This window comes from Paramisgurnus dabryanus, chromosome 12 (assembly GCF_030506205.2).
Source record: "Paramisgurnus dabryanus chromosome 12, PD_genome_1.1, whole genome shotgun sequence".
NCBI lineage: Eukaryota > Metazoa > Chordata > Actinopteri > Cypriniformes > Cobitidae > Paramisgurnus > Paramisgurnus dabryanus.
In genome coordinates this window covers 8,703,171-8,726,533 of record NC_133348.1, presented here as the reverse complement: position 1 = coordinate 8,726,533, position 23,363 = coordinate 8,703,171, and the positions used below count along the sequence as shown (strand labels likewise).

General features: G+C 42.1%; 1 protein-coding gene and 1 pseudogene across 1 annotated transcript; both read left to right on the top strand.

Annotated features, from left to right (window-relative positions):
* The window catches only part of LOC141279922 (uncharacterized), an 84,019-nt pseudogene extending 61,160 nt beyond the window's left edge, over positions 1-22,859 (top strand).
* Positions 12,046-13,071, top strand: LOC135738584 (trace amine-associated receptor 4-like). Its single transcript, XM_065256683.1, has one exon. The coding sequence runs from the start codon at positions 12,046-12,048 to the stop codon at positions 13,069-13,071; it is 1,026 nt and encodes a 341-aa protein (XP_065112755.1).
* Positions 22,860-23,363: the final 504 nt, after the last annotated feature.

Sequence of the window (23,363 nt, the reverse complement as noted above, 5' to 3'; positions counted from 1 at the left end):
GCCCGACTCATCTGATCTGCCCGACTCATCTGATCTGCCCGACTCATCTGATCTGCCCGACTCATCTGATCTGCCCGACTCATCTGATTCGTCTGTCCCGTCTGGTTCGTCTGGCTTACCTGGCTCACCTGTCCCGTCTGATTCACTTGGCTCACCTGGCTCGTCTGATTCGTCGGCTCCACCATCTGGAATATCGTCACCCTGGTCTGTGGAAGCTCTTCCAAGTTTTTTTTTGGGGGGGGTAGTACCCGGACACAGGAGGGAGGCAGAGGACACCGAGGCGGAGGCCGAAGTGTACTCTGATCCTCCCTTTCCTTGTGATCTGGGTCTATTCCTACCCCATGACCCAGGTCCCAGCCTGCCCCATGACCCAGGTCCCAGCCTGCCCCATGACCCAGGTCCCAGCCTGCCCCATGACCCAGGTCCCAGCCTGCCCCATGACCCAGGTCCCAGCCTGCCCCATGACCCAGGTCCCAGCCTGCCCCATGACCCAGGTCCCAGCCTGCCCCATGACCCAGGTCCCAGCCTGCCCCATGACCCAGGTCCCAGCCTGCCCCATGACCCGGTCCCACATCTGCCCCATGACCCGGGCCCACATCTGCCCCATGATCTGGGACCATGCTGGCCCCACGACCCTGGACCATCCTGGCCTCCCCTGAACTGCCCTGCCTTGCCAAGAGGTCCTGGCCCGCCCGCCCACCCTCTATTTGGACTTTGTTATTTGTATGTTGGGCTCCGGGAGTCGCCCTTTAGAGGGGGGATTCTGTAATGGTTTTGTTATGTGTTCTGGTTGTATTCTGTGTATTTTTGTATTTTGGACTTTTATTTTGATACTCTGCTCTGTTCTGACTTTTATTTTGATATTCATCATGCCATGTTTCAGTTCACACTTCCTGTCTGTTTTGTATATAAGTCACTTCCTGTTCACCTGTTCCGGGCTGATTATTGCATCGCCACATTCTGTTTATCTGCCTGTATTCTGTTTGACCTGTTATCTGTATCTGTTCCTGTTTTGACCTGTGCCTGTTTCTGGATTTTGATGGTTACTCTGCCTGCCCTGAACCTGAGCCTGTATTTGGATTCTGATTTTGGATTAACCCTTTGGATTTGTTTGCTGGCCCTTATTGGGATTTTACTAATAAACACCTTTAGCACATGGATTCTCCTCTTCCTCGCTTTCTTTAAAGCGCCCCGTTACAGTTACATACAGCTTTACACTGTCCAAGTTAAACATATCACATTTATCATGAGTTTTTACATACATATTTTATATGCTAGACGGTATAAACAATTAAAATGCTCATTAGCATACTCTCATTGTCATTTGCAGTGAAAAGACTCAGAAAATGTGGACATATCAAAAGTGAATGTCCTATTTTTACTAATTTTACACAATTATTGAACTCGTAAAAACAATGAATCATCTTTCAAAACAGTCAACTGCAACTTATAACTCGTAATTATTGCATAACCTATCAAAATACAAATGATATTGGTAGATTCACTGCATTTTACACAATTTCTCCCACCGCGTGGTACCAATGATCAGCATGGAAAACGCATGCGCTATGGATTGAACTGGGAGCAAAGTTTTTAATATATGATAACAAGAGCTTTTTGAACACATTTAATGATGACATTTATATCTTTCAGAAGTATAACAAATAACCAATGAATACGTAATAAAATAACACGCATTTTGTACCTGATGAGGGGAGATATTAATTAATGAAGACACGAGATACTGCTGCTGCTTCATCATCAGATTCTCTGAGCAGCGTGCGTCCGCGTCGCCCCTCCCCCGCGGGTAAACACTTCCCCAGGAAAAGCAATCAAACACTCGATTTATCATTCAAGTCTGAGCAAGGAATATCAGAGACAATTTTAAAGACATAATATTAAGCATATTCAAGAAATGCATTCTTTCATATTTAGTCAGTATTAATACAATGTTTTGACAGGTAGGTTAAATAATAAAATCACAGTATGGCATTTTGATGGTTGATGAATCTATATGTTCCAGTAGTCTCTTAATTACTCTGATTCAATGAGAACAAGTATGCTATTATCTATTGAAAATGTAAAGAGTCTTGTCTATTTGTTTACAGTAGTAAACATGTTAATATAGTCATTTATCCTATATTAGTTATTGTTTAGTTTTGCATGAATTGTGAAACTTCTCAGTAATTTTCTGGGAAGTATGAAAAAATAGTAGTTATTGATTAGTTAATAGTGAACTACCACGCTAATCTATGTGCTATTAGTTACTAGTTAATTAATCAGAGTTTCGTGTTAGTTAACAGTAGTTTCTAGATTTATTGCATTACTTATTTGTTCCTGTGTAGTTATTCATTAACAATGGATCAGTATTCTAAAGTGTTACCGAACCCACTGCTAATCACAGCAGTGTGGGCACTGTCGAACATACAAGGATATGCAGCATGTATGTGCCTGGAGCTGCGGCTGGGCCACAGGGGTTTGTGTCAGGCACGACCAGTCAAACCTACCACAGCACACCACTTGGGATGGCTGGATGTGGGATACAAACGTGAAAAGGAGTGAACGCAGGAGTGTGTCACCATAGTGCGGGGACATTGTGAACTCTTAAACTGATCTGCGCAGTGCACAACGCAGACATGCATGATCCGCTGTTGGGCACAGGATATGTACCGTAGAGACACAGAGCTGTAGAAAAACGGAGCCAGGGCTCAGAAATGTTTTGTGCAAAGCAGGGAAAGGGAAGCAGAAAGGAGAGGTTGTAAGGGAGGTAAGACACACTACATCAGTGGTTTTCAAACTTTTTTAGGAGCGACCCTAATTTAAAAAAATTAAAATTATGCGACCCACACTCTGCTCCCCCCTTAGTAGCATGAAGCAGGGCGGGGCCGAAAGCCGTCATAGTGGAGTGAGCCCGGTGAAACGTGCACGCGCGCATCTGTATGTATTACCTAAAGAGCAGACCCGATGCCAGACACAAATTCACGGATGGGCATTTCAATTTTTCAGGGGGCACAAATGAGATCAATCTCACTGCAATTCATAATATCATTAATTATGAAAATGGGCAAAAAACGAGGAAGAACTGACATACGCAACACAACGGAGGAGTCTTAAAGATTGGACCTAGCTTATACTGAAGCAGTCTAAAAACACGTCGCAGGGCTCGACATCAATGCTTGTCCGCTTATCAGGAACAAGTAACGTTAGATTAAAACGCCAATAACAATCACCAAAACACGCTAATGATTCTGCATCCTTTAGTCTCAATGACAACCGAAAGTGCATAATGTAATAACGCTAAGTTAAACAAATAAGTGCAGCAAACACAAAGTGAGTTAACACTGACAAAGTGGGTTAAACATACTGCGGTAAAAATGTGAAGTTTTTAATAACATGATACAGTTAAGCAGCATCACATCACGGTTGAAAATGTGACAGATTTCATGACAGTTCACTAACGTAAACAAGTAATTAATATTAAGCCACTTACATTTTAGACACAATGTTGACTGTTTTTGTGGTTTCAGCAGCGAAAATAGTTCAAAGATAACAGCAGAACCATAACGTGTCAGTCTTACTGCAAAACTCAACCGTGTCGTAACGGTGGCGCTTTGCTTAGCAAACAACTAAACATTTCCGCGCTCACTTTCGACAAACCAATCAAATACATTAAAAATATATATTTTGTTAAATCAGACCAAACACATTTTTATTTTTATTTAGGAGTTTTTATTTCCCCTTGCATCATTTAAAAAATGGCTGTGACACCGTGCGCAATTTAATCTGCTGTCTATGAATTTAATACAGTAAGCTGCGCACGCACATGGGTCATGTGACACAGTGGTGGAGTATTTTTTTATTTAGTGTATTTAAAAGATATTTTACTGTGCTTTTATTCAAGTGTGTTGTAATTATTATAGGTTTTATAATAAAATTTAATAAATTATTTTAGTAACATTTTTTTTAAATCTTTCTGGCGAGTGGCGACCCAGTTTTTAATTTCCGCGACCCACCAGAGGGTCGCGACCCATGGTTTGAAAACCACTGCACTACATCCTCACCCAGTCAGGTCTCAAACATCAGAGGATTATAAAATTAATATTTAGTTCACTAGCTCTAGGACAATACATAAACAGTTAACAATAACTATGGCTGAGATTATTTTATCATTGTATAATGTAAAATGCAAATGTGCAAGAAAATATTTAATGCCTCTAAACATGGTAATGATATTAAGTTAAATACATGTTTATCCTTTCCAGTACTTGTTGCAGGGTAGGAATAGTGGGTTAAGCAAAGGAAATTGTATAGAAGTGTTGCACACAGTGGGCTTTATGTCTAACAACGCCCCTGGGCGGAAGCCATGCCTCTATACGTCGTCATGGCAGGCATCGGCCAGTACACTGGCATTGTTTTATAAAAAAAGCTGCAGAAAATCTAACAACTCCCATAGTGTCAGTTTCTGAAGCAATGTCGAGAGATTGTTCTCAAAAGGGAACCATGCATTTGTGATTGTTGAAGCAAACAAGCAGCACTGCTCTACACAAAATCAATAAGCATGGGCGGACTGCGGGTTTAAAGCCTAAGATTATTTTGACTCATTCCGTACACTCTGATAGGGCTTACTTGGGTTCATGTCTGTCTGAAGACTGCTAAAGGTTTGTACTTATAGCACATTTTGCTGGTTAAGTTCCGGTCACATGGATCTAAAATAATGCTGCTGCGGATAACGGGTCGGGTGTTCTTTCTGCAGGTACATGTTTATCAAGCAGGACCCGTGCAGGTCTGTGAGTGACTGTTAACTGCAGGGTGCAGCTAGCTAGAGAGAGGGATTGTTTAAGTGCAGTGGTAAAATAAAGCCTAAATATAGTTGTCTACTCTGTATGATGACAGAATAGTAGATAATTTTATTTATTTTGTATGAGATGTTTTAATTGCAGGATCACAAAAATGCAACATTGTGTTTATTTTGCCCTGTGTTCTGCGATCGCAGAACTGTGAAAAACTGGAGGGACTTACTAGTGGTCGACTGATTATCGATCTGGCCTATAATCGATGTTGATATAAAGCATTTAGCCGGTCATCATTCGGGCCTCTAGATGGACAGTTGGCAGAAAGCGAATAAGACCTAGGCTGAGGCTGCCGCCAGTCAGAGCCTACATGGATGACCTTACAACTCTCACCACAACCAAGGTTTGCACTCTACGGCTATTAAGTAAGTGTCACCCCCAGGGGCTGGCTATGTTTGACTAAAGCCACGCCCCTTCTCAACTTCCACCTCGAGGAGGTCCCCAAAGCCAACCCAATGATCAGACAACACGAGAGCAGGTAAGTAATAAAACAAACTTTATTTAAATATTTAAAAGAATAGGGAAATGGGGAAAGGGCAATTAAAACTAAAGGGATCTCTAGCTCCTCCCTCCAGGGAGACTGCAGCCACGGGCAGGCAGGGACAAAGGGCAACGGGGGTCCAGACCACTGTAAGCCGGGGGGGGGGGGGGGGAAGCGTCAGGCTCCGGCCTGGTCCCTGCTATCTGCGGCGCCCTCCTTCTTCCTTCCTGGAGGCAGAGTACAAACAGTGTGACTGGTAAGTGGACTTTTCGCTATCTGCGTACCTTTCTCTGGTCTGCGCCCCGCTTGCCTTCACGTTTTCTCCGTCGTACGTTCACCCTCTTGTTCCTTGTTCTCCACAGGTGGCCGCTGGGACACAAAAGCACTGTTAACTTGGACTTCGAGTACTTCTCACCGGGTCTGCTGTTTACAGCTCTTGGTAGGTATAGCTCTCCACAGTCTGTTCTCCTAATGTTCACTCTCGTTCTCCTTTTTCTCCACAGGTGGCTGCTGGGACACAAAAGCACTGTTTAACTTCGACTTCAAATACTTCTCACCGGTTCTGCTGTTTACAGCTCTTGGTAGGTGTAGCTTTCCACAGTCTGTTCTCCTAATGTTCACTCTCGTTCTCCTTTTTCTCCACAGGTGGCCGCTGGGACACAAAAGCACTGTTAACTTGGACTTCGAACCTTCTCACCGGTTCTGCTGTTTACAGCTCTTGGTAGGTATAGCTTTCCACAGTCTGTTCTCCTAATGTTCACTCTCGTTCTCCTTTTTCTCCACAGGTGGCTGCTGGGACACAAAAGCACTGTTTAACTTGGACTTCAAATACTTCTCACCGATTCTGCTGTTTACAGCTCTTGGTAGGTGTAGCTTTCCACAGTCTGTTCTCCTAATGTTCACTCTCTTTCTCCTTTTTCTCCACAGGTGGCTGCTGGGACACAAAAGCACTGTTTAACTTGGACTTCAAATACTTCTCACCGGTTCTGCTGTTTACAGCTCTTGGTAGGTGTAGCTTTCCACAGTCTGTTCTCCTAATGTTCACTCTCGTTCTCCTTTTTCTCCACAGGTGGCCGCTGGGACACAAAAGCACTGTTAACTTGGACTTCGAACCTTCTCACCGGTTCTGCTGTTTACAGCTCTTGGTAGGTATAGCTTTCCACAGTCTGTTCTCCTAATGTTCACTCTCGTTCTCCTTTTGCTCCACAGGTGACCGCTGGGACACAAAGCACTGTTACTTGGATTTTGGATGCTTCTCACCTGGTCTGCTGTTTCCAGCTCTTGGTAGGTATAGCTTTCCACAGTCTGTTCTCCTAATGTTCACTCTCGTTCTCCTTTTGCTCCGCAGATGACCACTGGGACACAAAGCACTGTTACTTGGATTTTGGATGCTTCTCACCTGGTCTGCTGTTTACAGCTCTTGGTAGGTATAGCTTTCCACAGTCTGTTCTCCTAATGTTCACTCTCGTTCTCCTTTTGCTCCACAGGTGACCACTGGGACACAAATCACTGTTACTTAGATTTTGGATGTTTCTCACCTGGTCTGCTGTTTACAGCTCTTGGTAGGTATAGCTTTCCACAGTCTGTTCTCCTAATGTTCACTCTCGTTCTCCTTTTGCTCCACAGGTGACCACTGGGACACAAAGCACTGTTACTTGGATTTTGGATGCTTCTCACCTGGTCTGCTGTTTACAGCTCTTGGTAGGTATAGCTTTCTCCACAGGTCAAGCAGAGGGGCGAAGATGACACACCGCCTCACCGGGTCGAGCGCTGCCCTATCCTCACTCGCCGTAGGGCGATCGAATCCTGGACAGGGTCGCCCCTTTGTAGAGACCACGGGGCGGCGGAACTCTTTCGCCTCCGACTCTGCGACAGGGGCAGATACAGGTAAGTTTCCAATACAAATAATCCAATGTTGTACTCACACTCGCTGACAGCTCTTAATCTGCGTCACTTCACACTCCAAACAGCACACTGCGTATAGTAGCTGGTAATTCCTGAGGTCATTAGCCTCTCCGTCCTCTGCCCAGTGGAAAATGGATGATGCGGGCTTTCGTCTGACAAGACACACAGCAACCCACAGCAAATACACAGCACCACTTCAACGTGAAAAGTTTACTAATTTCAAAGACTCACTCACCACACTATCAGTGTACACAACAAAGGACGCCCTGCGTCCTCCACTTCGCTTGGGCTGGATAAGGGCGATGGAAATACGACCTGAATGGTAGTTCGTTGCTGTGGCTGCTTGGATGGATGCTTCTGCAGCTCACCCACCACGCTGTTTCAGGGGTAGGGCCCCCCTTCTTCTCCTGGAGGTATCCAACAATTGCACAGGTTAGTTTTTACAAGTTGCTCAACACCAGAGTTGATACTCACAGCGGTTTGCCTTTGTTTACGTTGCAAAACGGTTTCCTTCCTGCTTTACTCCTTTAAATGTGCTACTTCGACCAATGTTTCTTCTACCCGTAGGATTTTCCTTTAACTCCAGCGTGTCCACCGCAGACTACAACGAGAGAGAGAGAGAGAAAATGTAGACAGCCACCAATGTCTATCAACGAGCACAGCTCCGTTCCTCAGCACACACTAAACTTGTCCAACTGTGATTTAACTGCTCTTTAAATACTCCTCCGTGTACTCCAGTTGTCCAATCACCCGGCGATCTCCTTAACTACACACAGCTGTGCTTAATCGACTGATTACAGCCCTTCGCGATGCTGCCGGATGTCCGGTGTTTCCTTTCCCCGGTCTGGGCGGAAACATCCGGGCGGAACCAAACTTTCCCAACTTTTGGTTCCGCCCAAAAAGATCGTCACCTTGTGACACAAGATCCAGGGAAACATTGAGCGGGCTCGCATGAAGATCAAGCTGAGCAAGTCTAGAAGTATCTCCATCATCAAGGGGAAGGTGTCAGACCACCACTTCCACATTGGCAAGGAACCCATCCCAACTGTCTCCGAGAAGCCAGTGAAGAGCCTAGGTCGTTGGTATGATGCCTCCCTTAAAGACAAAGAGCAGGTAGAACAGCTTAGGAAGAAGGTAGCCAATGGCCTGCAGAACATCGACAGAACCCTGCTTTTGGGCAAGCTGAAGCTCTGGTGCATGCTAAATAACCCTCTATATGAAATCCCGCTCTCAAAGGTGGAAAAGATGGAGAGATTGGTCAGCTCATATGTAAGGAAGTAGCTTGGCTTTCCTAGGTGCCTCAGCAATATTGGACTTTATGGCAAAGAGATGCTACATCTGCCCATTGCCAGTCTGGTAGAGGAGTACAAGTGTGCCAAAGTCAGAATGGAGATGATGCTACTGGATTCGAGCAATCCATCTGTAGCCTAAGCTGCCCCCATCTTGGCCACCAGAAGGAAGTGGACCCCGTTGGCTGCAATTGAGCATGCAAAAGCAGCACTCAGACACAGGACATTGTGGGCCGAGTGCAGGAGGAGAGGAGTGGTCTTGTATTTGGGGCCATTACACCAGTGTGGAGCAAGGCCTCTCTATCTCAGAGACGCAAGATGGTGGTCTAGGAGGTATGTTGGGAGGAGGAAGCAAGAAGGTGTGCCCAAGCTGTGGCACAAGCAAGGGCAGTGGATGGCATGGGAAGGAGTGAAGAAGAGGAAGATCTCCTTGAAAAAGCTGGGGGAGATGGAGGCATTCATGGCAAGCTTTACTGTCAGGGCTGCCTACAATGTCCTGCCTTCTCCAGCAAAGCTAAGCCAAAGGTATGCCGAGGACCCCGCGTGCCCTCTATGCCCAAGTCTAGCAATACTGAAGCACATCTTAGTGGGATGCAAGATCATACTTTCCAAGGCTATTACACCTAGCGGCACAACCAGGTGTTAAGATGTCTTGCTGCAGTGTTGGAAAGTCATCAGACAAGTGTAAATGCCATTGTTCTCCCATCATCCCAGTGGCAGCCAACACTTGTTCGGGAGGGTGAGGGTCAAGCCAACTTCACCACCATAAGGTCAGACTCTGGTCAGCTGGGCAGAGCACAGGACTGGAAGCTGTTCTTGTTCAGACTTGAACAAGAAATCTGCTTCCCAGCTGAAATTGCAGCCACCAACCTGCAAACAGACCTTGTACTGTGGCCAGCCTCACTCAAGCTTGTCAACATCATCGAGCTATGGAATATGAAGGTACGCCCAGTGGAAGTAGATTGCAGAGGGTTCTTAGCCACCTTAACATCCAGGCTACACAGGGACATTGGAGTGCAAGGAAAGGCCCACCGGCAGGCAGTCAAAGACTTTTCCACGGCTGCGGAAAAGGGAAGCCAGTGGCTGTGGGTGAAGAGAAAAGACTCCGCCTGGGAGTGAGTTGATGGCAACTAGGGAGTGAACCTGGGATGCTGTTATTCAATGCTAAACCCTCTGGAGGTGTCGTGGGCCTATTAGCGAAACACCCAGGAAGGAGGGCACACACTTGACAACCCAAAGGGTGCCATCACTCAATTGACCATCCCACAGAGTCTCAACGATGCCTCAGGTAAGTATTAAGGGATATCAACATCAAGTCATATACAATAGATCAGTGTTGTTGGGTAATTGCGGTAGATAGTTTGGTATCGTTTGCCACTGAACCTGCATTAACATCAACAGTGGGGCCTTTGGACTTAGTCAAACAGGTTGGCACCCATGGTTGGGTTGCAGTGAGATTTTGGCGTTTTCTTGTGGTCTTGTGTATTGCGGCAAATAGTATGCCATACAGAACCGTTTGCCACAGAACCAGCATTACCGATGACAATAGGGCTTCTGGCCTTAGTCAAACGGGTTGGCGTGTATGGTCGGATTGTGATGAGATTGGGGCGTTAGAGGTTGGGGTTAGGTCATGTCAATGGTTTATACACTGAGTTATGAGAAAGGATCAAATACAGGAGATGGAAGGGCTGAGGAGTAGTGTTGCAGAGGGTCAAAGGGTCACTCAATTGATCATCCCACAGAGTTTCATCGGTGCCTCAAGACAACAGAACATCAGACATTTTTAAAGCAGATTTGCAGATAATGTAATTTTGAAATGCCCATATTTTGCTCTGATGCAGCCACGGATTTAGTGAAAGCTGTCGGAACATGGAACAGGGCACTCTATTCAGTTGCCTAGAGCAATGCCCACCCACCGCCCATCTGATTTGTTGGGAGTCACGAGTCCAGCCAGTCAGCACTGGAGGCTCAAGACACCACTGAAAGCACTTGCTAACTGGAGCTGCTTTGCAATGATTGTTCTGCAAGTGAGTTTGACACTGAAATACAAGAGTTTAGCACATCAAACAACAAAACAAAGAGTTTCTTTTTTTTCTTTTTTTTGGCCCACCACCACCCCCCCTCTTCGGAGGACAACTTTTTTTATAAAGTTTAGCACATGTTTCAGGCAATTGACTGAGTTAGCATTTGCACGTCATTGTAAGTCATGTCATTTCAAAAATACAAGCCATTTTAAAGCATAAAGAACTTGAGCACTTTGGTCTTCGGCCAGTGCACTCTTACGCTGCTCGCAACAAGTGACAGATCGAGTTATTTTGTGCGACTAAATTATTACATATAAATGTTCAGATACACACACGGGTATGCTTAAATGCTTGTCTTGGTGACATATATACTTTAGGAATAGGCTATTGAATTGTGCCTAATATGGTATTAATGTTATAGTTTTATGAAAACATTAGCGTTTTTTTCAACAACATACACAATGAAGCCATGAAGGCAATTCAATTATTTACACTTATTATATGAATTTAAATTGGTTAGTTAATTGTTATATGTATAGAACAGTTCATACTTCCAGACCATATCGCTTGAAAATATCGCTTATTGGTCTACTCGATCTGTAATAATCAGTATCGATATCGGCCCTGAAAACACACACACACACACACACGCACACACACACACACACACACACGCGTGCGCACACACACACACACACACACGCACACACAAACAAACAAACACACACACACACACACACACACACACACACACACACAGACATCGGTCGACCTGTACGACTTACTACGTATACTTGAACACCAAAACACATGTAAAATCATTAAAAATTAAAATAGGGGCTCTTTAATAAATATAAGTAGGCAGGATGGATCAAGATCAAGGTTAATACATAACTATAATACCTGAAATTATCTTTTACTGCCTGTCTCATTATGTAATTTATTTGAAGGCTAGCACTCTTGGTTAGTGTGAGCCAAAATATAACAAATAAACAAAAAGACTGAAATTGCCTGTTTTGACAATATCATCAATAAAATAGTCGATCAATCTTTTGTTTTCATTAAAAACATCAACATTAATATATTAACCTATATTATTAACACTAATCCTTTTAACATGTAGCAAGGGGGAGCAAGAAAAATGTAAGACTTTCACAATTTTTTTTTGAAAGGGCCAATCCACTGCCCTTTAATTCAGGACACACAGTTCAGTTTTTTTATTTTAATCTCATGAGTCACAATGTTTGTGTTAAATTAGTTACGTATACAACTGGGGGGTTGAAACCTGACCTGAACTGTATATATGAACACATCCAAGCTATATCATGATCGAATAAGCATGTACTGTATTGATGTTTATGTTTCTTTATGTATTTGCCTTAACCATGTAACCATGTAATTTCTAAAATGATTTTGTTTAAATTTTGGGTGATACAGTAATTGTCTACCTGTTAACTATTACAAAGGAAGTCCTGTCAGATTTTAGGGCAGATTTGATGTCTTTCAATGAGACTGAGAATATTCTCCTGTGTTATCCTTCACATCCAGACTCTTGTCCTAGAGCTCATCGTCTCACTGTTGTTAAAGTGGCAATGTACACTTTCATTTCACTCATGATCCTCATGACAGTTTTTGGGAATCTGCTGATCATCATCTCCATCTCTCACTTCAAACAGCTTCAGTCTCCAACTCATCTGATCGTTCAGTCATTGGCTGTGTGTGACTGTCTGCTGGGTTTACTGGTGATGCCCTATGGCATGGTGCGATCTGTCGAGGGCTGCTGGTTTTTGGGAGATGTTATCTGTAAAGTTCATTCTAGCTTGGACATGACCTTCTGTTTTTCTTCTTTAATACATCTTAGTTTAATATCTGTTGATAGATACTGGGCCATCTGTGACCCTCTGAAGTACAAAATGAGGATCACAAACAACACTGTTATTGTATTACTAACTCTTACATGGATCTGTTCATTTGTGTACAGCTTTAGCATTGTGTTTTCAGGGGTGACTGCTGTTGGTCTGGAAGCTCTTATATTACAAGTGTCTTGTTTTGGTGGCTGTGGTGTGTTTTTCAACAAAGAATGGGGACTGATTTCTATAATCTTGGTATTTATTATTCCAGGAACTATAATGAGCTCTCTGTATATCATCATATTCAGTGTTGTGAGAAAACACACAAAGGTTTTGTCAGAGAAAGTGTCTGTGACCACCACAGGTGTTAACAGTCAAAGCTCTGCACACAGAGAAAGAAAAGCAGCTAAAACTCTGGCTCTTGTTATGGGCGTTTTCTTTCTCTGCTGGCTGCCTTTTTCTATTGCTGCTGCTGTCGACCCTTTCCTTAATTTTGTGACCCCAGCTGATGTTTATGAGGCTTTAGTTTGGTTTGCATATTTTAACTCAACTTGTAATCCTTTGATCTATGGATTTTTTTATCCTTGCTTTCAGAAGGCCTTTAAGACTCTCATATCCACTTATATCTGTGGATTTAATCATTCAAATACTCTGACACTTGATGGAATATAGTTTCTATAGATTAAAACAAAACAGTGACTGAATAAAAAATAGCAGATATTAAATATCACAATGAACAAAAAGTGACAGACAGTGTTTGATCTGAGATTTATATTTACATATGTTTTTAACCTGTTAACCTAAATCCCTGCTTTTGAACCCCCCACCACACACATAGTGTCATAGCCAAATTAAAATACATAGTCTATGAAGCCTTTGCACTTAAAAACTAGCCTTGGAGCTACAGTATCTAAAAATGCACCCCAGATAAAACGAATGTGTTAAAAACACATTTTTTTGTCTAGTTAAGGACAACACATGTAATGTGTTTTGTGTCTTGTGTTGTCCCTTTTATTTATTTGAACTCAAAATCAACACGAAATACAATGAAATACAAAACAATGTGTTAAAATGAACACATCCTTTCTGCACAGGTCTGACCATATTCTGTTTCAAATTTGAATATGATACCTCTAAAACTCTGTATTTTATGAAATGTTTTTTTAAACCATGTCATGTGAATTTATTTACAGAAAACAACAAAATGCTAAGCTAATGTTTGTTTATTCATATCTTACAAGCATCAAGCTTTACGTTTATTGTCCTGTTGTTCCATTTGTTAAACAGACCCATTAAATATAAGCATCTGGATGACTTACAGTATTAACAACTCTTAATCCGGGATATGGCTGTCTAAATGTTTATTCTTTTATTATTATAATTCAGTACTCACGAATTCTATTCAGTGTTTTAATCCATCCTTTCTTTGATTAAGTCTCAATTTACTTTCTTTGTATTAAATACCCTTCTTACAAAAAAACTTATCTAAAAAGAAGCTTTACCAGTTGAAATTATTCCTAAAAACATATATCTCATATGTCTCCAGGCAGTAGGTGTTTACATGACAGCTAGTACGTTAGCTTAGCACACCATCAAAACACAACAAATAAAGAGATTTATAATAAAACTCACTTTATAACATCAAAAGTCGAGTAATTAAACAACCATGCGTGATCTGATCTGGCTTGGGATCACAAAATGAGACAGAAAATTAACTTTTTTATGCTATTAAAGCTCCACTGTGTACTTTTTGAGTTAATTCTTAGCAAAAACCCATGTTTTCTTTCAAAAGTATGTGCTCATTTATGTGTAATTACTTCCACCCACTAATCAAAGTATTCTCGCAAGTGTAGAATCTGCTATTTAAAATACATACGGTCGAGTCGCTCGACTGGCTGAATCCATGTTGTGCTCAGTTCACAGCTCACCCCTTGCTTTTGAAATGCATAGAGAAGCTACGGTAGCCACCACCAGACAAACATGTCATGATTGGAGACAACGTAATAAAAAAGTTTGTCCGTTAAGACTGTAGAAACATGGTGGCACAAAATGGCGACTTCCATGGAGGGGGACCCTCGGTGTATGTAGATAAAAACGTCTCATTCTAAAGGAATAAAAACATAACGGTTCATTATGAAAGGTCTTTATACACCCCTGATAATATAGTTTTGTATATTATTTTGCATTTCTGTCAAGAGATCCTTCTAAAAATTACACACTGCACCTTTAAGCTCCCTGCTGAAAAAACAGCATCAAACCAGCATGGACCCGCATGGGAATTATGCTGGTCTATGCTGGTTTAGCTGGTGGTCCCACAACATATTCTAGTATGACTAGCAAGGGATGCTTTTATGCTCGATTAGCTTAGCATTATACATATACAGTATTGTTATGAAAATACTCGACATAGCATGAAGAACACAAATAAATCACATATAATCTCAGTCGTGTTTATTGTCTCCATCCTAAAAATATCTTTATTTGCCTGTTTTTAAAACATCGATCTCATTACCGCTCATGGACACATCTAATCTCTGAAACAGACTGGGTTTATATGGCTGTAGCCTCCAGCGCTGCTCATATCTCCGTTTTTGGAATAAAAATTGATTACATTTCCCCCCTGCTGAAATATTGTTGAAGTAAACATAAAATTTAATCAATATTTCTCCAAATATTCACACTTTGAATTAAAGCACAGATGGATGTTGTTTTATCGAATGCTTTCATGACTAACATGCAGGAATATTTTTCGCAATGGCTGCAACTGTCAGGATACTGCCAAGGGCATTTTGGAAAGTGGTTTGGTAAGTGGAAAATGCATAGATTCAATTCTAAAGTTTAAACTCTGTACTTTATACTATGTAAATGAGTTCCTCACAGTGAAGAAAAGTGGGCCACATTCTGTGGGCTCCTTCTGACATCAACAGCCAATCACGGTTCTGCATCAGGAAAGCGCCAAGATTCAAACTCCTCCTTATCTGAAAGTTATAAAATAACCTTTTTTCCAGACATTTCTCGTTCTGAGTCTCGGACCCTGCGCTAAGAGACTGAAACAGAGAATACAAGTTCTGACTCTCAGAGATTGTAACAGGACAAACAAAAAACCTACGTTCTGAGTCTTCGACCTTGTACGAGAGAGACAATAATAGATCACCGACAAGCAAACCAAGTTTCTTAATCTACAAACATGTAGGCTAATAGTTCATAAATGTATTCAGGAATTGAATTTGTTAGTTTAGTGCAAGGTTTTAGTAGAAAAAGTTTAAGAGAAGGTTAAGAAAAGATTTACCTACTGTTATAAAATAATGTAAAAAAGTATGTTATTTAGTGGAGAACTTTGCAGCAGTATTTTATTTATTATTCTTTTTTATTTGATATATATCTTATTTATTATATTTTAATAAAAAGTTTTTAAAAAAAAGTGTTAACCAATTGTTTAAAAAAGTTTATAGAAATAAACAACCTGCAGTTTAATGTTCATGCATTTAATGTTCATACCTAAAAATGAACCGAACCGTGGCCTCAAAACCGAGGTATGCACCGAACCGTTATAAGTTATTTTTTGGCCATTTTGCCTTTATTTGACAGTGTGTAAGGAGAGGACAGGAAAGTATTCTACAGGGAGGGGAGAGGGGTATGGGATTGGCAAATGACCACGAGCCGGGAATCGAACTCGGTTCGCCGAAAGTGCGAAAGCACCACATGTTGAAACGCTGCCCACTACACCATCAGCTCTGACAATATTGTGTATATTTAACCACACACATTACCCAGCCCTAATTGGCACATAAGTCTCATACTGGCACAAAAGTATATATTGGCACATTGTTTTCAGACAAGCACGCCCATGGGTGCACAAATGGGTGCAAATGCATTTGCACAAATAATCATGGAGGGTAAACCCAGCCCCCCCCACCAGCAAATTGCACCATGGTAATCGTTATATGCAAAATCACACATTATTATTTTGATATTTTTTGCCTGCACACCCCTATATGCCCTACATGTTTCTTGATGCACTTTCTGATATGTTAATAGCCAGCATAATATCTTTAACCCCTTCATCATTCCTCCATTGACCTTTAATTCAGGAGACACAGTTCAGTTTTTTATTCTAATCTCATGAGTCACAATGTTTGTGTATCAGTTAGTTACGTATACAACTAGGGAGGTTGAGACCTGACCTGATGTGTATATATTAACACATCTGAGCTTTATCACGTTAATTTAGGAAGTTAGACTGAATAAGCATGTACTGTATTTATGTTCATGTTTCTTTAGATATTTGCTGTAACCATGTAAAGATGTAATTCCTAAAATGATTCTCTTTAAACATTGGGTGATGATTGTCTACCTGTTAACAATTACAAAGAAAGTCCTGTCAGATTTTCGGGCAGAAGCAATGTCTTTCAATAAGACTGAAAATATTCTCCTGTGTTATCCTTCACATCAAGACTCTTGTCCTAAAGCTCATCGTCTCACTGTTGTTAAAGTGACAATGTACGCTTTCATTTCACTCATGATCCTCATGACAGTTTTTGGGAATCTGCTGATCATCATCTCCATCTCTCACTTCAAACAGCTTCAGTCTCCAACTCATCTGATCGTTCAGTCATTGGCTGTGTGTGACTGTCTGCTGGGTTCACTGGTGATGCCCTACAGTATGGTGCGATCTGTCGAGGGCTGCTGGTTTTTGGGAGATGTTATTTGTAAAGTTCATTCTAGCTTGGATATGACCTTCTGTTTCTCTTCTTTAATACATCTTAGTTTAATATCTATTGATAGATACTGGGCCATCTATGACCCTCTGAAGTACAAAATGAGGATCACAAACAACACTGTGACTGTATTAATCACCCTCACATGGATCTTTTCATTTGTGTTAAGCTTTTCTGTTGTATTTTCAGGAGTGAATGCTGTTGGTCTGGAAGCTTTTATATTACAGATGTCTTGTTTTGGTGGCTGTGGTGTGTTTTTTAACAAGGAATGGGGACTAACTAGTGTCATTTTAATATTTATTATTCCAGGAACTATAATGAGCTCTCTGTATATCAGCATATTCAATGTTGTGAGAAAACATGCAAAGGTTTTGTCAGAGAAAGTGTCTGTGGCCACCACAGGTGTTAACAGTCAAAGCTCTGCACACAGAGAAAGAAAAGCAGCTAAAACTCTGGCTCTTGTTATGGGCGTTTTCTTTATCTGCTGGCTGCCTTTTTCTATTGATGCTGCTATCGATCCTTTCTTTAATTCTTTGACCCCAGCTGATGTTTTTGAGGCTTTAGTTTGGTTTGCATATTTTAACTCAACTTGTAATCCTTTGATCTATGGATTTTTCTATCCTCGCTTTCAGAAGGCATTTAAGACTCTCATTATCACTTATATCTTTCAGATACTCATTTGAATGAATACAGTTTCTGAAGATAAATAATATTTTCTGAATAAATAGCAAACATTAAACAACACAACAAACAAAAAGTGTCAGACAGTGTTAGATCTGCGATGTATATTGCTATTGTTTTTAACTTTTCTTTTAACGTCTTTGTGATACGAGACATTTAAACTCAAGATGATGTTTAATACAAAAGTATTGAGAGGAAACAATTGTTTAATCATACATGAATAAAGGCATGATTCAATAATAGGGTAAGTGTACCCTATTATTATTTGACAACAAATTATGAAAAAGAAAATCATATTTTATTATGCTCATTATTTTAAGTGATCCAGTAATTTGTTAGTTCCCTGACATTTCGGCTTCATGCCTGTTAAAAGAAATTAACACATGTCAGTCATTTCTCTTATATATGCATTCATATTACATCAAATAAGAGATCAATTTATTGTTTTTTTTTTTGTGTATGAACATATAGTACTTTGACACACGCAAAAATAAAGAAACTAAAAAAACTACAAACAATAAATATTTTACATTCATTTCCCAAAAATTTCAAAATAAATTATTTTGTAGGGCAGATTTTTTTGTATAAATTAACTTCTTTTAAAGTTGGACTGAAACGATACAGTGCCACAAAAGACATGCAAACTAGCCAGAACAAGCTAACCTTGTATGAAAAAAATGAAAATTTCTTAATGTGGGCACAATGAAAATACTATGATGCTTAGTCCACAGTATATTACATGTCTTTCTTTGTAAACATATTTTATATTTATAAATCTAAATATCGTCTTTTTCTCCATTATTCACTGTTAAACCATTTAAACCCACCTTATGAGGTACCCATCAGACCATGCAGCGTGTATGATTTTACAGTGCAGTAGCCATAAACTCTGAATTACAATGAGTTCCTCTGCACATATCTTCCAGATTTCTTTAAAACACCTGTCTTTTAATGAGGTAAGCATACTCTGGTACAGATCATAAATTGTAATGTGTGCGCAACCAGCTATGGAGGGGGGACGGGGGACAATCACGTTAGGGTACTTCTTATAAAAATGATTATTTGTTTTATTATGTGAATCAATCATAAAGTGGGCTAACATGGAACACACGTGGGCTCAAATGGTGCCAAAATACAAATTAAGTTTCATGTTTATACCATACATGGGAGACAATGAGTACAATGTTTTAATAATCTTCAGCAGGTTAAACAAAGAAACATGGAACACAGTCATGACAAACACAAATGTTACATAGACAAGAACCAACCGATGACACAGACCATGGAGTCTGGATAATTGTGAATGGTTGATGGCAATGATGAATTATGGATGACTGGCTGTAAAGTATTATAGAAAGTGGAGTTCATCAAGTGAAGGCAGATGATGGGGGAACGTGACAGTACTTTCCCCTCTCTGAAAGGCGTGACCTCACCTCAGAGGCAGATAAAGCACTGGAGGAGCGTAATCAACGGTGGGAGGATCCATTCTGGGGAGGGAGAGGACGACAACAGGGAGATGAACGACGGAGACCAAGCCGATGGGAGAGGTGCCCAGGTTGGAGATTACCAGACGGAAAGCCAGGGTGAAGTTGAGATTCTGGAAGGCCAAGGCGGAGCTGGAGGCTCAAGCAACTGAGGCAGAGACTAGGATCCAGAAGTTCATGATGGATCCAGAGCGACTAAGGACCAAGGTGATGTCAAAGGGAAGGAGGAGCCCAATAGAGCCGGCAGGACCAGTGGAGACGAAGAGCTTGGACAGGACCCGCGGACATAACAGACAGCAGACATTTTCATTTGTACTGTTTATATATTCAGATACCCAATTAAGCTCACCCTCATGACAGGCTCAGTCGCGGCAAATGCTGGTTCCAGTGTCGCTCTAGGCTCAGGCCTAGAAGTAAGCTGTGGCTCATGCTCCATGTCGTGAGGGGATGGCTGACTGGGTTCTGTGTTGGGAGTGGGGCTGGCGTCGTCCTCAATGGTGAAGGCAAATCCACATGAATCCAGCACCCTCTCCACAAATGCGGCAAAGCTCCCCTGAGGACCCTTCTCGGACAACTGTACTCGTGTGGTGGTGTTGTGGCAAACAAACAGGAAGGTGCAGAGGCAGTAGTCCAGGAAGGTAGTGGTAAGAATTCCAAAAATTCACATAAGTGTGCTTTGAAGGAGTGTTCTCCCTGCTCAAGGCACATTAAGCGAACAGCAGAGAGATCCATAGTGTGCATGGGACAAGGAAAAATAAATACGATGACTTACACGGAAAACCAAAACACTAACAACAGACGCTGCTTACTGTTTTATAATAATAATAATAATAACAATAATAATACATTTTATTTACAAGCGCCTTTCATAGCACTCAAGGTCACCTTACAGTTAAAACGAGCAAAAATACAGTAAAACAGCAAATATTATTAAAACAAACACATTTAAAAAGATTGAAATTAGAAAAAGCAATAAATCAATCATTTATTATTTTGATGGAGAGTTTTTTATGTGGGGTAAGCTTTTGGAAGAGGTGAGCTTTGAGGGAGGTTTTAAATGTGGGTAGAGACTCTATGGTACGGATGGATAGTGGGAGGGCATTCCAAGGCTAGGAGCAGACTGGCTAAACCCTGTTTTGGACAGGCTGGCAGGAGTGGAGAGTAGTGAGGAAGAGGAGGATCTGAGTTTTCAGGATGCAACATAGGACTGAAGGAGTTCAGAGAAGTATGGAGGAGCGAGATTATGGAGTGCTTTGAAAGTGAGAAGAAGAATTTTAAAGTCAATACGGTATTGGACAGGAAGCCAGTGCAGTTGTTTAAGTAATACACTGTAAAAACATTTGCTATAATTATGCAGCTGGTTGCCAGTTACTGTAGAAGACTGAAAAGGTTTCACTTTCATTTAACTTTGAACAAACTGTTGCCAGTAAATAACATAAATGTAAAATCTACAGTAAGTTACTGGCAGCTAGTTGCCACTAATAATCAGTAATACTATAATTTCTACAGAATTTTTTTACAGTGTATGGGCAGCTGAGTTTTGGACCAACTGGAGTTTATGGATGCAGGGTAAGCCAAAGAAAAGGGAGTTACAATAATCAATACGGGAAGTGACAAGAGCATGGATGAAAGTAGCAGCATTATTGGGTGTAAGTGATGGACGAAGACTGTGAAGAGTACGTAAATGAAAGTAAGCAGAGCGGGTTAGATTATTGATGTGTTTTTCAAACGAAAGTGTGCTATCGAGAATGACACCGAGGCTTTTGACATGAGTACAAGAGGAGACTTTAGAATTGTCGTGAGAAATTGGGACATTTTGCAAGGGTGGATTTGTAGCCAACAAGGATAATTTCTGTTTTGGTACTATTTAATTTAAGAAAATGATAAGTGAACCAGGTTTTAACTTCATCCAAACCATCAGACAGGGAAGATGGAGGGAGCGTGGAGGTGGGTTTGTTGGACAGGTGGAGCTGGGTGTCATCTGCCTAGCAGTGGAATTGAATATTGTATTTCCTGAAAATAAAACCTAGAGGAAGTAAGTAAATTATAAAAAGGAGGGGGCCTAGGACTGAGCCCTGGGGAACACCACTAGGAACTGGGGAGGGTTGTGATTGAACATGTTTAAGCTCTACAAACTTATGGTGGGTTCTTTTGTCACGTTTGAACCATACATGGGAGACCAAGAGTACAATGTAGTTGTGAACAGGTAATGACATTAATAAATGATGAATGACAGGGTGTAAAGTGAAGTCCGGAAGTGGAGTCCGAAAAGTAAGGACAGATGACGGGGTATTGTAACATTAAGTGCATCCCAGACTTTTGACTTCATATATAAAATATCTTAGTTTTATATTCTTAACATATACAGTACTGTGCAAAAGTCTTAGGCCACCATGCCACAATTCGATTTGTTGTTTTTGCAATGTTATAGTGATCATATATATCATATATAATTGTTTCTCAGTCCCTAGGGAGAGGAGAGCTATGATCCAGGATGAAGTTCGAACCCTTGAGGAAGAAACGAGAAGAGCAAAATCCATCGAGCTTGCAACTCAAGGTGCCTGGACGAGGTGGAACCTCCCCAAGAAGAAAATCACATGGAGTGAACTGTGGCGGCTGGAGCCCTTCCGTATATCCTTTTTACTCCGAGCAGTGTATGACACCTTACCAACCCCAGTCAATTTGCACAGGTGGGGGATGAGGGAGAACCCACTGTGCAAGTTATGTGGTGGGAGAGGTACAATGGCGCACATTCTGTCAGGATGTAAGACCGCATTGACACAGGGGAGATACAGGTGGCGCCATGACAAGGTGTTGGCAGCGCTCGCAGACATACTGGAGCAAGAAAGGAGGAAGAAACAACCAGCCAAAGTAAGACAATCACTGAGCACCATTGCCTTTGTGAAAGAAGGCCAAAGACCTGTTGTCCACAGCCAAGCCAAGCAGAACCTTCTGCAGTCAGCCAAGGGATGGGAAATGGAGGTTGACCTAGGGAGGAAACTCCACTTCCCCGAGGCGGTACTGGTCACAACTCTAAGGCCCGATATCATCATGTGGTCTCCTGAGGGAAGAAAGATCATCCTGGTGGAGTTGACGGTGCCGCGGGAGGAGGGCTGTGAGGAAGCTGCAGAGAGGAAAAGAGCCAAATATCAGCAACTTGTTGCAGGTTGCCAGGACAAAGGGTGGATATGTTGGCTGATGACGGTGGAAGTTGGATGTCGTGGATTCCCAGCTCAATCTGTGTGGAATCTATTGACAAAGTTTGGACTGAGGGGCCACTTAAGGAAAGCAGCCGTTCGTAACCTGGGGGAAGCGGCAGAGAGAGCCTCCTGTTGGCTCTGGCATAAGAGAGAGGACACAAGCTGGAAACTTGGAGGAGAGGGGCAGTGACCTGGCCAGTCACTGCTGACCCACCAACTGGAGGGTGTTGTGGTTAAGGGTCGAAACACCCAGTGAAGGTTGGGGACCACCTGACGACCTCACCTCCAGGCCAAGGCTTCATCCATTAGAAATGGATGTAATCTAGCATCGTAGATGTATAACATAACTGAACCCCCTGGGCAACCAGTGACTTCCAGGAAAGTCTGGATGGCAACCGAGGAAGGTCGGTGACGCTGGAAAGACAGCTGACCTCCAGGAAAGACTGGCGGGGTAACAGGGGCCAGCAACCCCTGTTGCGGCACTCGCAAGAGGGCACCAAACAAGCTACAGAACCGACAAATGAACAATACCCCCAGAGTCTCCCGAGAGGGGGGGAGGATGAGAGGCTCACTCGGACAGATACAATGGCAACGACAAGGACAGTGACACAGACGCAGAGAAGGTTCATACAGACCACCTTGACCGGGGAGGCACCGGAAGTGAAATGCAGTTGCGGACGGATCTGCAAAGGCGTAAGAGGGCTCAAAATACACCAGAGCAAGTCCACGTGTGGAAAAGGACGGATGCATGCACACCGCTCAGACGAACCGTCTGGTGAGACGGAGGAGAACCCTAGGCAGGAAGCACACCATAGTCCTAGGGATCTCTCAGTGCCGGCAATCCCCCAAGACCATACAAGGAGAACTTCCTACTCCAACAC

Bases quoted from the DNA above. Each gene is read 5' to 3' on its own strand.
- LOC135738584 (XM_065256683.1), top strand. From the start codon at position 12,046: ATGTCTTTCAATGAGACTGAGAATATTCTCCTGTGTTATCCTTCACAT.